At 39.7% G+C, this 13,931-nt stretch overlaps 1 protein-coding gene across 4 annotated transcripts; it reads right to left on the bottom strand.

Annotated features, from left to right (window-relative positions):
• Positions 1–2,673: 2,673 nt before the first annotated feature.
• On the bottom strand, positions 2,674–7,258 carry LOC139981678 (uncharacterized). 4 transcript variants are annotated; one of them, XM_071994269.1, is made up of 2 exons: positions 7,106–7,258; positions 2,674–5,256 (listed from the first exon to the last, which is right to left on the bottom strand). In XM_071994269.1, the coding sequence occupies exon 2, from the start codon at positions 5,215–5,217 to the stop codon at positions 3,784–3,786; it is 1,434 nt and encodes a 477-aa protein (XP_071850370.1). In that variant the 5' UTR covers positions 5,218–5,256; positions 7,106–7,258; the 3' UTR covers positions 2,674–3,783. The 4 variants fall into 4 exon arrangements, with proteins under 4 accessions (XP_071850370.1, XP_071850368.1, XP_071850369.1 ...); XM_071994267.1 differs by lacking the exon at positions 7,106–7,258 and adding an exon at positions 6,648–7,096; XM_071994268.1 differs by lacking the exon at positions 7,106–7,258 and adding an exon at positions 6,743–7,096.
• Between the last annotated feature and the right edge of the window lie 6,673 nt (positions 7,259–13,931).

Genomic DNA, 13,931 nt, shown 5'->3' with positions numbered 1-13,931 from the left:
GTTTGTGCTATTTTCGTACTTCAGTGCAATCAATTGCCATCAGATCACTCAACCTTTGGCTAAATTGTCTTTCGGAACCCTCGGAATCCATTATCAAGATCGAGACTGAAATGTGAGAAAGTTAATTTTTGGTCGATTTTTGATCATTGTGGAAGGCTATAGCCTTATGATTTTTTTAATTTTCCACCAAAATTTTGATATTTTAAACTCTTCTCAAACTGATGCGAAGAATGTATGGCGACATTTTGCCTTTTATTTCAGACAACAGTACTGTCTAAATACGTATCAATATTCTTGAAAAAGACAACATAATCTGAATATCAAATATAAAAATTGATACATTAATGCAAAAATGCGAATGGAATTTCACTTTTAACTGGAGAGATATGTCTTTCGGAACCCTCGGAATCCATTATAGGCATCGAGACTGAAATGTGAGAAAGTTAATTTTTGGTCGATTTTTGATCATTTTGGAAGGCTATAGCCTTATGATTTTCTTAATTTTCGACCAAAATTTCGATATTTTAAACTTTTCTCAAACTGATGCGGAGAATGTATGGCGACAATTGCCTTTTATTTCAGACAACAGTACTGTCTAAATACGTATCAATATTCTTGAAAAAGACAAATATTTATAAATTAATGCAAAAATACGAGTGGAATTTCACTTTTAACTGGAGAGATATGTCTTTCGGAACCCTCGGAATCCATTAATGGCATCGAGATTGAAATGTGAGAAAGTTAATTTTTGGTCGATTTTTGATCATTGTGGAAGGGAATGTATTCTTGAAAAAGACAACATAATCTGAATATCAAATATTTATTACATTATTTAATATTGATAAATTAATGCAAAAATAGACAAACAGACAAACAGACAAACAAACAGACAGACAGAAAGATAGACAGAGAGGCAGACAGACAGGCAGGCAGAAAGACAGACAGGCAGACAGACAGGTAGGCAGGCAGGCATACAGACAGACAGGCAGGCAGACAGGCAGGCAGGCAGACAGACAGAGCGGCAGGCAGACAGGCAGAGCGGCAGGCAGACATGCAGGCAGACAGACAGATAAACAGACAGACAGATAGACAAATAGATATATAGATAGATAGACTAAAGCACTGTTATTGCTGGATGCAGGCTAATCGTTTAACCTTTTTGGGCGGGGCAGGTGGCATAGGTATACCGGATATTCTCTTTGGGATGTTAATCACTTGTTTTGTAGTTTCTAGATATATAAATATAATATATTGTTATGTAACCCACTTATTCATCTACCCTATTTCGTAATATAAGTTACCATTCAAGTCTCCGAGTCTTCCGATTGTTACGATCCCAGATGCGCTCACGCATTCTACATAACTGGAACTCGCCAACAAAGTGTTTCTGCGGACTTCATGAATATTCATAACTTACTGGAACATTCCTTTACATTCCGGGGATAAAAGCCACAGACGCCCGATTGAGCGCCCTCTCCGTTTTCTCCGTTCGTTCCGTTCAGAGGTTGCCACACCTCTGATGGTTCCTTGGCATTGATTACTGTGCCCATTTTAAACACAGTATATATTTAACTCTATACTTTTGTCGGAACTCCGACCTACACACTCTAATGGATTCGCGTCGCTCTATCTGAACTACATCCAGCCGAACTACTGCTAAAGCAAACCTGGACACTATCCGCCTAGCACTATAAGGTAACTCAAGAAATAAGCAGAAACTCTCCCCCCGGTTCTCCAAGTCCAGAAAGACGTTAATTGAATTAAGAATCTATAGTTATGTATTATGTTCATATTTATACTTTGTTCTGCCATGTAAATAGCTTATTAAATGCTTTAAACTTACTTTCATCCTCGTGTTCTCCTTTTTATGTCACGTGATCTGTTCTCCACATTAAGTCTGAGAACGGTCACGTAACAATATATACATATATACATATACATACATATATATGCATAAATATATATATATATATATATATATATATATATATATATATATATATGTATATACTGTGAATATATATATATATATATATATATATATATATATATACTGTGAATAATACGTTACACGTAGTTTTTAACGCATCTGCCACTTCTGATTGAAACGATTGATTTCTGTCTCGAGTTATCAATATTTTTGACACAACGACAACAGGGAACAATTCACTAACACGAGAGTGACAAGAAAAATTAATTCAGTGCACGGAATGTGCACAATAATAAATAGAATAGACAGTGCTTATATTTCATCCTTTATTGCTGTTTGGAAGCCTTTATCATTTATTGAACATTTTTCATTTCAGATTTCTTGGTACTGTAAGCTCCGTCTATGTAATTTATAATAAATTTAGAATGTAGATTGTAGAATGTTATAGTTCATTTCGCACAACACCATTTTACTGTACAGCTGCTTAAAAACCTGTGTTTAATTCGAGGAAAGGCATACTTAATCGAGAGGATGTCAAATTGAAACTAACTTGGATATAATTTACAAAACTTAAGCTCTCCAGTACGACAGGTCTCTTCCCCTTACTATAAACACGGGCGCTTCTAATATATACAACTACAAAAAATATTAATAATACTATTAGTAATACTTTTACACCATTCACAGATACCCGAAATAATAGGTGATTACTATTCAGTTTTATGAAATTTTCCGTATCACAATTTCGTCCCGATTAATTGATATTGCAAGGGTAAAGTGAAAATATTTTATATGTGAACATTAGTTTGCGTTCCTTTTATATGATCTGATATTTAAATTTCAGTTTTCTTTTTAGCATCAATTCGTATACTCGTAAAAACAATCGAAGGAATTTGATTACAATAATTCAGCAGTGTTTGTGTATGATACACCAGTGTATCATAACAGGTCAAAATAATAATAACTTAAAGTAAACTACAATTAACTGTTGTTACCATGGTAACCAAAGAAAGGCAAAAAATGATAGTTTAGTGTTTATGAGGCTTTAAGATTCAAAAACACAAATGGAATCGGCAGGGTAAGTATGAATATCCACAAAACGTTAATTCTTCTGTTGATCTCATGAGACGGTTAAACTCTATAGTGTGATCAAAACAATTATGATACTTGCCCATGACGCACGCACGCACCAACAAACATATACAAAGACAGGCTCGCGCATAAAGTAAGAAATGTAGCAACCAAGCAACACACCATCTTGACGGCTAGGAATAAAAAGTGCAAGCACGTTTACACTTAAAAATGTTTTAAAAGATGGCCTCAAATATGATTTGTGTATTGAATTTCACAGAAATACCTCCGATGTATCGGATTTCACAATGCATCAATTCCCGCTGAGATAAACTTCTCTGTTTAATAAAAGGATACATGAATCATATGACATGTCACGTGAAGCCTTGTTTTTATTCATAAAACATAGTAATAAACATTAAAGTGGCCGCTGTCAAAATGGAAATTTAGGTTACCTGAAGAAGTTTTTGAAATTCATTATACAAAACGATAAGGATCAGAAAAGATAAGGATCAATCTTAGATAAAGAATTGACAAAGTCAACGTATTATTATTATTATTCAATCATCGCACTCGTCTGTAAAATGACTTGTGTTACTTAGTGGTGCCCAAATCAAATAATAGGAATGACTAAGCTCCATATGCTTAGTGATGCCAAATCAAATAATAGGAATGACTAAGGTCCATATGAAACAAGAACAATGTACATATTTTCATGCTTGGATTCAATTCCCTTAACACAACATTCGATCTATATGAACCGAGAAAATAAGTCATTAGACTCAAAAATACGAATCGCTTGAAGCTACACTAACGGTGTCTCCTCCACTGAACTGACGTCGTAATATCTCTGGTGGATGATGTACAGTTTCATCTTCTGCAAAAACAGAAATATCATCCTCGCTGGGCTCTTCTCTTGCAGATAGCCACTCGTGGATTCGTCTTTCAATATCCTCGCTACGGAGCATCTGATTAGGCGGGCCAATTACTTCTCCTCGTCTACCGCTTCTCACTGAGAATCCGTCTTGATGGCGACCGTCGGTGAATTCTTCCTGCAATAACTCAATAAATAAAAAATCCGAGTCATCGTGACTACTTGGTTGAGCTACCGATCTTCCTTCTCTTCCCACAAATCCATTCTGGGATTGAGGATTGTTCCTTGTATACCGTCCAACGCTGGATGGAGCTCGTTGCGCGGCGTAGTTCGGGACCACTTGATGTCTATGATGGTTCGAACCTTGATGATTCGTCGTGTGTGGAGGAGGCTGAACACCACCTGAATAAATGTAAGTACTACGACTACCACCCTTGACTTGTGGAACCACTTGGTGGTGAGGTAGTCTATGCTTTAGCTGAGCTGTCGAAGGATGAGGGTGGACATCTGCATTGATGGTAATCAAGGGATCTTGGGGAGATCTCGAGTAAAAGTTTGCGTTTAAGTCACGTTCGTCATTTCTTCGCTGCTGCTCGTTTCCATGGGATTTCTGTCGTGATGTCACATGGGAATTACGAGACCTTGACTTGTCCAATGTTAAACCCACGGCTGCACCGTGTCCTTTGCTACCTTCCAGAATGACTGAGTAAGATCCAGTTTCAAATGGTTTTTCGGGTCCAAATGACAACCTAGCTTTGGAACCTCTTGCATCCTTGGAAGATTCTGCAACTCGGCCGTCGTTATTTCCTCCGTTTTCTTGTCGCTTCTTATCCTGTCGAAGTCTTCTTTTCTTTTGGAGTTCTTCAAATACTTGTAAAAATGTCCTCAATAGCCAATAAGTTATTTCACTAGATGTTTTTCTTTTGTCACAAAGAAATGCATGACATTCGAACAGGCTACTTGCGGAGTTACTGTCTGACCTGGTTATGATAGCAAACACACGCGGTGACTGTTCGTCGGCAACGCCATAGCAAATGTTATGGAGTGGAATTAAAACATGCTTCTCTTTTCCAAATGGGCCATTCTGATCCAAAAAATGAAATCCCTTTTCAGAAACAGTTAAAGTTGTTTTTGGTAACCGTTGCTTCTCTTTTAATTTCAACAAGCATTCAACAGGCTCTGATATGTACTCTCGGCCATACTCGCCTCGTGCTGGTAACTTTCCAAGGTATTGAACGGTAAAAACTGGGCACTTCGACCGGGAGGAGATGGGGTCTTTGTCTCTCTTCGAAGATGTCATCTCTTGTTTTGGTGTCCTGCGACCAATCTTTAGCGCTGCCATTACATCACACAGAAAACTTGTACATGCATGGTTTGTCAGCTGTAAAAGGAAAAAAGGAATTATATTTATTTGCTACCGTATTACTAATATTAGGATCGTAGCGGCGTGGTTGTTATCTAAGCGTAGTGCCCGGTCTGAAACGCATTGTGATAAACTATGAATAGTCGAACGTATTTGAATTTGTTTATTGACAGATACTTCAGTTTACAGATATGATCGCTAATAAATTGACAGAAAGTTATTTAGATAATTAAAGGTGAGATGTCCCTCTCCTTACATATATAGCCCCTGCAAATCTCTGCCATTACTCTGGAAGGTACGTCATGTAACATTTGAATTTTGAAGCTGTATTTTGAAAACAATTACGTGCTATACTGCTAAACACTTCCAGCCCCATCCTCTACCATCACTGGAGTATTTCGGAGCATTAATATTACCAATACGACGATGGTTTGAAGTACAAAAAGAAGCACTGAAGCTGTAGTTTCCGTTGAATTTGCTGAACGTGACGCCCAAGAATGTGTAGGTAACTAACTTTATCAGTGACATAGATTCAGAGGTATTATTATCTGCGTACATTGCATATTCTTGTTAGAATACCACGATAGTGGACTAGCCTTAAAGTGTTTATCGTGGCACGTATTACAAACAATAAAAATATTTCCATCAAACAGATTCTTTGAATATTAAATAATGTTTAATGAAAATATTAGTTATTTATAGCACGTATCTGATAGCCAAATATCGTTATTAACTTAATTAATGTTTTATTATCATAGATTGAAATCACTCTGACCATGGAGGTAAAAACAGATGTTTTTACCTCCATGCTCTGACTTATAATGGAAGATATTGTTCAAAGATAGAACCGAACGCTGGTTATAGTTCGTATACATAAATAGCTTGCAGTTTGAACGCCCGAGGTAGGCTGTAATGCTTTCTGGAAAGTAATGCATACGTGCATATATGATTTCAAAGGTGCATGTGGGGGGGGGGGGGGTCTTTATGGACGGGACAGAGAAATATAAAAGTAGGGAGTGGGCGCGGGGTCGCTGATGCCGAATCCTATAGCGAGTCTTGGGTCATCGCCCAGAGCAAAGAACAATTTAGACTTTAATTGTTGCATTCTGAAGCATATTTAAACTACAAGTTAGGTCAAAACGCAAGATTGTTCTACTGAATTCTCCTTAATTTTGCTTGCGGCTTAATTGTGTGTATGTGGAAGGGGGGGGGGGGGATGCACATCCAACGGAATGGGTCTTATTTTTCCCATACGGAATGTAACAAACTCCCCCAATTGAATGGTTACTCACAACTTACGATCGATGGTGGCGGGGAGGGAAGTGGGTAGGGGAGGGAGTTTCTCCGTCATAACGAGCTGTAATAACGACACATGTAGTTTAGTTGAGCAACCATCATAAGGATCTTACCAGTGAATCACCTACCTGGATTTAATCACTCGTTGACTCAAGTCATGTACGCATTTGAACGTGTTTTTGCCAAAGTTGTGATGGAGATACTTAACTGTACTTGTCAATAGTTGGCTACGTGTCCATATCGTTTCCAATCTCTTCTACAGTAGAATAATTAAATCACCACAAAGCACCAACGGTCGTAGGCCTACGAGTCATTTTCTTCAGTATGGCTATTGCCTGAAGACAACACTCGCTTTACACGGAGTATGATCTTAGTAGTAGTTACACTATATAACTATCAGTCTCGATATCACTGTCACACGTTCCGAGCAAATATAATCACTTACGCCTATAGCTGGCAAACACCTCAACAAAAGAACTGACGTAATGGAACGGCTAGCGGTACCAAGCTCGTATTGTACAAGCTCATTCAAGTGTGTTCGCACACACCGTAAAAAAGAGCAATTAAATACCTGAATCAAAAATGAAAAAGTCCATCGCCATATGCGAGTTAAATATATTGCGTGCTAAGGTGAACAATAGATAATATTATCAACGTTGTGAAATCAGATGTCTCACAGTTATATGGTTACGTAGTTACAACGGATTCCTTGTATAGTTAACCTACAGGACTAGCCATTAGTACGCAAAACAATGCACGCAAACCCAGGCACACACATTTGGGGACTTTGTACCCGACACTGGAATTAACCAGTAACAATTTATAGCACGTAAAAATGAACTTTATTATGATCACCGATAAATGGATTAGCTTGATGGAAGTCTTCATATCGAAGTAGCATACTACCATTGTATTTAGTGGTATAAATCCGTTAAAAGGGCAGGGCCTACATCGGGGGAGGAGGGCGCAAAGTTGAGGGTAGGGAAGGGGATTGGAAAGGGGAGGGAAATGGGGGAAGGGGAAGAGAGGGTGGGGAATGGTGGAGAGGATCGGTGGGTGGGTGAATGGAAAGAAAAAGTGGAGGGGAATAAGGGGGAGGAAGGGAAAGGGGGAGGGGAAGGAGAGGATGGGGTAGGGTGGGTGAATCGGGTTAGGTGGAAAGAGACACTGAGAATAGGGGAAGGGGATGGGAAGGGAGGAGCAATATGGCAATATGAGAAATAAGCCAGTCAGCAAACTTCGTCACAGACATCTTTGGATTAGACGATGAAGCGTAAGTTACTAGCAGTTCAACACGGTCTAAAGGAAGGGTAAGTTATACCTAGACATAACCTAGTGATACAACATGATAAAGGAGAATAAGGTATATACCGGGTTCAAGAGGATCAGGAATACCTGGACACAATCTGGAGATATCGGTATTACCGGGTTAAAGTGGATGAGGTATATCTGGACACAATCTGGAGATATCGGTATTACCTGGTTAAAGAGGATGAGGTATACCTGGACACAATCTGGAGATATCGGTATTACCGGTTTAAAGAGGATCGAGGTATACCTGGACATAATCTGGAGATATCGGTATTACCGGTTTAAAGAGGATGAGGTATACCTGGACACAATCTGGAGATATCGGTATTACCGGTTTAAAGAGGATGAGGTATACCTGGACACAATCTGGAGATATCGGTATTACCGGTTTAAAGAGGATGAGGTATACCTGGACACAATCTGGAGATATCGGTATTACCGGGTTAAAGAGGATGAGGTATACCTGGACACAATCTGGAGATATCGGTATTACCGGTTTAAAGAGGATGAGGTATACCTGGACACAATCTGGAGATATCGGTATTACCGGGTTAAAGAGGATGAGGTATATACCGGGTTAAAGTGGATTAAGTATATCTGGACACAATCTGGAGATATCGGTATTACCTGGTTATAGAGGACGAGGTATACCTGGACACAATCTGGAGATACCGTTTTAACGGGTTAAAGAGGATGTGGTACACCTGGACACAATCTGTATAACCGGGTTAAAAAGGATGAGGTATACATGGACAGAATCTGGAGATACTGTATTACCGGGTTAAAGAGGATGAGGTGTACATGGTAATAATCTTGTACTGTATTACCGGGTTAAAGAGGATGAGGTGTACATGGTAATAATCTTGTACTGTATTACCGGGTTAAAGAGGATGAGGTGTACATGGTAATAATCTTGTACTGTATTACCGGGTTAATGAGGATGAGGTGTACATGGTAATAATCTTGTACTGTATTACCGGGTTAAAGAGGATGAGGTGTACATGGTAATAATCTTGTACTGTATTACCGGGTTAAAGAGGATGAGGTGTACATGGTAATAATCTTGTACTGTATTACCGGGTTAAAGAGGATGAGGTGTACATGGTAATAATCTTGTACTGTATTACCGGGTTAAAGAGGATGAGGTGTACATGGTAATAATCTTGTACTGTATTACCGGGTTAAAGAGGATGAGGTGTACATGGTAATAATCTTGTACTGTATTACCGGGTTAATGAGGATGAGGTGTACATGGAAACAATCTTGTACTGAAGTACCGGGTTAAAGGAGGATAGGGTATTACACCTGGACCAATCTGGCGATACCGTACAATATATACAGTCAAGAAAAGAGAAGGAATACGTAGACCCATTTTGGACATACCGTACAACAGGACAACTATAGGCCTGCCTCTGCCAGTTTCTGTATTTCCATTCACTTGGAAGTACAAAGCGGGAAAAGGTTACACAAATTGTTATAGTCATCTAAAAATAACTAACTTGGCGATACATTGTTTATCACGAGGTACAATCCATCAACGTCTGCTTGGTACGCTCTTACAACTGGGAATAATCGCATTTTTGGGGATAAACTTTGACCCGGGGTCCTACCCCTCAACGTCTCCATGGCAGCGAATCGAATGTTTTGTTTTGTCGCTATATATATATATATATATAACGTCGGAGGCAGCCGCACAGGCCTGAGATGTAACGCATTCCTCAATTGTACTATTTTTTACATTTACGGCTTCCGTCCGTGGCTAAACATGAACACAGACAACACGCAATAATTGGAACTACGTATGTCATTCCATTTATCGAACCGAATAATGAGGCCCTATACTGAACATTGTGACACTCTTTAAATGTTATCAGTGGTGGAACCAATAGCTTGGGGCAAGGGAAATAGAAATGGAGGTGGGAGGGGAGGGGAGGGGTTGAAGCAAGGGAAATAGAAATGGAGTTGGGAAGAGGGAGTGGTTGAAGCAAGGGAAACATAAATGGAGGTGGGGATGGGAGGGGAGGGGTTGAAGCAAGTGAAATAGAAATGGAGGTGGGGACGGGGAGGAATGGAAGCAAGGGAAAAACCGGAGGTGGGGAAGGGAGGGGTTGAAGCAAGGGAAATAGAAATGGAGGTGGTGAGTGCAGGGGTCGAAGCAAGGGAAATGAAACTGGAGGCGGGGAGGGGAAGGGTTGAAGCAAGGTAAATATAAATGGAGGTGGGAAATGGGTTGAATCAAGGGGAAAAGATCGGAAGGTGGGGAGGGACAGGGGTTGAGGGGAATAGAAATGGATGTGGGGGAGGGAAGGGTTTGAAGCAAGGGAAATAGAAATGGAGGTGGGGAGGGGAGGGGTTGAAGCAAGGGAAATAGAAATGGAGATGGGGACGGGAGGGGTTGAAGCCAGGGAAATAGAAATGGAGGTGGGCACGGAGAGGGGTTGAAGCAAGGGAAATAAAAATGGAGGTGGGGAGTGGAGGGCTTGAAGCAAGGGAAATAGAAATGGAGGTGGGGAAGGGAGGGGTTGAAGCAAGGGAAATAGAAATGGAGTTGGGAAGAGGGAGTGGTTGAAGCAAGGGAAACATAAATGGAGGTGGGGAGGGGAGGGGTTGAAGCAAGGGAAATAGAAATGGAGGTGGGGACGGGGAGGTGTTGAAGCAAGGGAAATAAAACTGGAGGTGGGGAAGGGAGGGGTTGAAGCAAGGGAAATAAAAATGGAGGTGGTGAGGGCAGGGGTTGAAGCAAGGGAAATAGAAATGGATGTCACGGATGTGGGGGATGGACTGAAGGGTTTATAGCAAGGGAAATAGAAACGGAGGTGGGGGGGGGGGATGGGTTGAAGCAAGGGAAATAGTAATTGTGGTGGGGAGTGGGAGAGCTTGAAGCAAGTGAAATAGTAATGGGGGTAGTCAGAGCGAAGGGTTGGGGCAAAGGCAATAGAAATGGAGGTGGGAACTGCGAGGGGTAGAGTTTGGAACATAATTGAATTTCATCAGTTAATTGAGTATATTTTCGATGATTAATCAAAAGAGACCCACGCTGCCGGTTAAATATATAAACTGTATACACGTACGCTGATATTAGCGAAACATCCGATCGTTTAACCATTAGAGTCCATATAGTCAGGAAAACACGGGAAAGGGGGAGAAAAGAGGGAGAGCAACATCACTGGTGAATCCAGCCAATTTAGAGGTGTGTAGTTAGTATCAAACAATAGGTTGTCAACTGTGGGTGGGCGTTGGGCACTCTGGGTGGATGGGGGGGGGGGTGGGTGGGAAAAGTGAAGAGGGGATTCCATATCGTCAAATTAGAGTAATGAATGATTTTGCCAATTCTATATGTTAGATGCAGATCAAATTAAACCTACGAAAGTTGTAGTGATGATCAGGAGATATTTATCGGGGCCACTTCCGAGACTCGAGACAGTTTAACTTCTGAATCGGCATGGCGTTGCTTCATCATGATGGTGCCATTTTAAACAGTCAACAGCCAAAATTGAAACAGCAGATACTCGAAAATGTATAACTTTCCAAAAAATCAGAAAAGATGATTTCTTGGATAGACAGATCATACGTAACTTGACTTTGGCATAAATTACTTTTGGATTGATGATTTGATATAGTTTCACACTCTTGTTATTAAAGTAACCAGTCGGCATCACATGAAGAAGAATAGGAAATGTTACCATGCATTTCATCCAATATATAGAGATCGAGGGAAGAATAAATTTCTGATTTCTGCATACATGCTTTCATTGCAGCTGACTGCCTCCCACTACACTAGCCATCGATATCGATCTACGTAGCTAGCTCACAGTTCTTCGTTCGTACTCCAGCTCTATTCACCAACTGAGGGTGACTGAGAAGTTACGTATGCAAAATGTCTGCGTGTGAAACGAGGTGAAAAAAACCTTTTTCAATCCTAAATAGCAAATCATCTGTTCTCACCGATGATGGTTTGAATTATATCCTGGTGGTACAAAATGTCGCCTGACTATAGCCAAGAGAAGCATGGATTACTTACGACAACGACATGTTCATAATTATGACGTATGGTGTCACGAGGTCAGTCCGATGACGACATAATATGACGCCATATAATGATAGCATATGTAAGTCTTGCCCGAGGTAGTTTTCCATGTTCTGATACTTGCACTGTAACAACACAACAAATAGTCCTGTGCTGATCCTTAACTAAACAGCAAATAAGCAAACATCATCTCACGACTAACGTATACTTCGAAGGTTAGGTTTTTCTCCGCATATCGGTTGCACAAGTTTGTTGGGGACATTGAACCTATCATGGACTCGGGAAACGTCATCATCATAATCATCGTCCTCGTCATCATATTTCTATAATTTATGATACTGGTGACGCACATGCCTCAGTTAGCGGGCCATAGACATGGTATTACGTATAGTATGGATATAACATACAGTGACAATAATTCACACATTATATAGGCTAAGTAGAGTATGAAATAATGCACACATTCACAGTGCCCATGTCACAGTGTTCTTTCTGTTCAGAAGAACAGATTGAGCTATTACCATATTTAGTTGTTTTTCTAGCAAAAGTTTGGAGTGAATGTTGTTGATTCTATAGTTTTCCATGTCATTCCAGCTTTGTTAAACCATTTAATGACTTTCTTACTCACAAATTGAAACTCTGCAAAGGCTCACTTGATATCAGTTAGATAGTTTGAGAAAACTCTAGACAACATGAAATTTAGCGACCCGTAGTTGCAATAAAAAAAATCAGTAACTAGTAGTAAACATGACCATTACAGAAAACACTAAATGTTAATTCTATATTACGAAAATTCAGTAAATTATAGTCAAACGATTATAGAATCATAAGGTTTGTATCTTTCTGCCAAACTTTTTAAACATGGCAAATGTCATTTTGGGTGGCACCAGGGAGGGGAGAACATTCTTTTTTTGGGGGGGGGGGTGTGCACGTGCCCCATGCTCCTTTTCTCTAGTAAAGCCATTGATCTGAGAAACTGGCCTACAGGTATGTGTATTATCCTAAGTAGCATAGTCCAACCACTTACATTGATCAGCCTTAAAGGGATATAAAGGGAAATTTCACTAATTAAAATGTGGAATGGAAATACAACGTTGACATGTCCATATGGTCTATAACGAGGTACATTAGTGTAATTTTTTGACTTCTTATGTAGAAGCTACTCAGTGTGGTTGATTCGCGTAAATCAAGTTCATGAAAATGTTGCTTTGGGCTGTCATGTTTGCTAAATAGGTTTCCCAATCATGGACTTCTATGGACCTCTGTGGGCCTTTTTTCACCTTTAGTAAGAGCAACAGATATATTGCACTAAGTTCGATGCACATGCTTAGCATGTTACACAATCTTTGTTGTTGAAGCATCATATTAATAGGTTTCAGACTTTCACATTCAGTGACCTATCTTTAAACTCCACGAAATGCCATAAGCTTCTTGTACTCGGTAAGGGGGTCCACATATTACATATGGAGTTCAACAATTTGTTGTTGTTGGAGTTAACATGCGTAACAGTTTTTGAAGCTGTTACCATTTAGAATCAAGTCGGCTAAGAGTGTCTTCTCCTTTATAAAGAAGCTTAAAGCTTACCTATGCAACAAGCTTTCATGGACACTTTACATTAATTTTGAAGGATTTCATTTGTTTTTTTGCGCCTTGAGCGCTCTTTTCTGGTTGGATACGAACGCGTTATAAATCACTGTTATTATTTTTAATTTTCAGAGTTCGATTTAATTTGGCCCACACTGATTCAAATTGGTATATATGTCGATTCCCCTTGATCTGACACAGATGGCGCGCCATACATGCATCCTTTAACATAACTTTTTGTGTAAAGATTTATGAAGTCCCTCACATGGACAATAACCATGACAACGTTCGTCGGGACCATGCAAATAGTCTACAAGCAACGACCTTTGAACTGGTGTTGACAGATCGATAGGTATATAGATACGTTGCTATGACATTAGCGCCATAGACTACGAACATGATATTCACCGATGTATGCTAGGTAACACACTAACACTACTCTTAAGTTGCAATAAATGAATACAAACATAATATA

This window comes from Apostichopus japonicus, chromosome 15, assembly GCF_037975245.1.
Source record: "Apostichopus japonicus isolate 1M-3 chromosome 15, ASM3797524v1, whole genome shotgun sequence".
Taxonomy (NCBI): domain Eukaryota; kingdom Metazoa; phylum Echinodermata; class Holothuroidea; order Aspidochirotida; family Stichopodidae; genus Apostichopus; species Apostichopus japonicus.
This window is presented reverse-complemented; position numbering and strand designations above follow the sequence as displayed.

Excerpts from the sequence above, each read along its gene's own strand:
- LOC139981678 (XM_071994269.1), bottom strand. The coding sequence starts at position 5,217 with ATGGCAGCGCTAAAGATTGGTCGCAGGACACCAAAACAAGAGATGACA.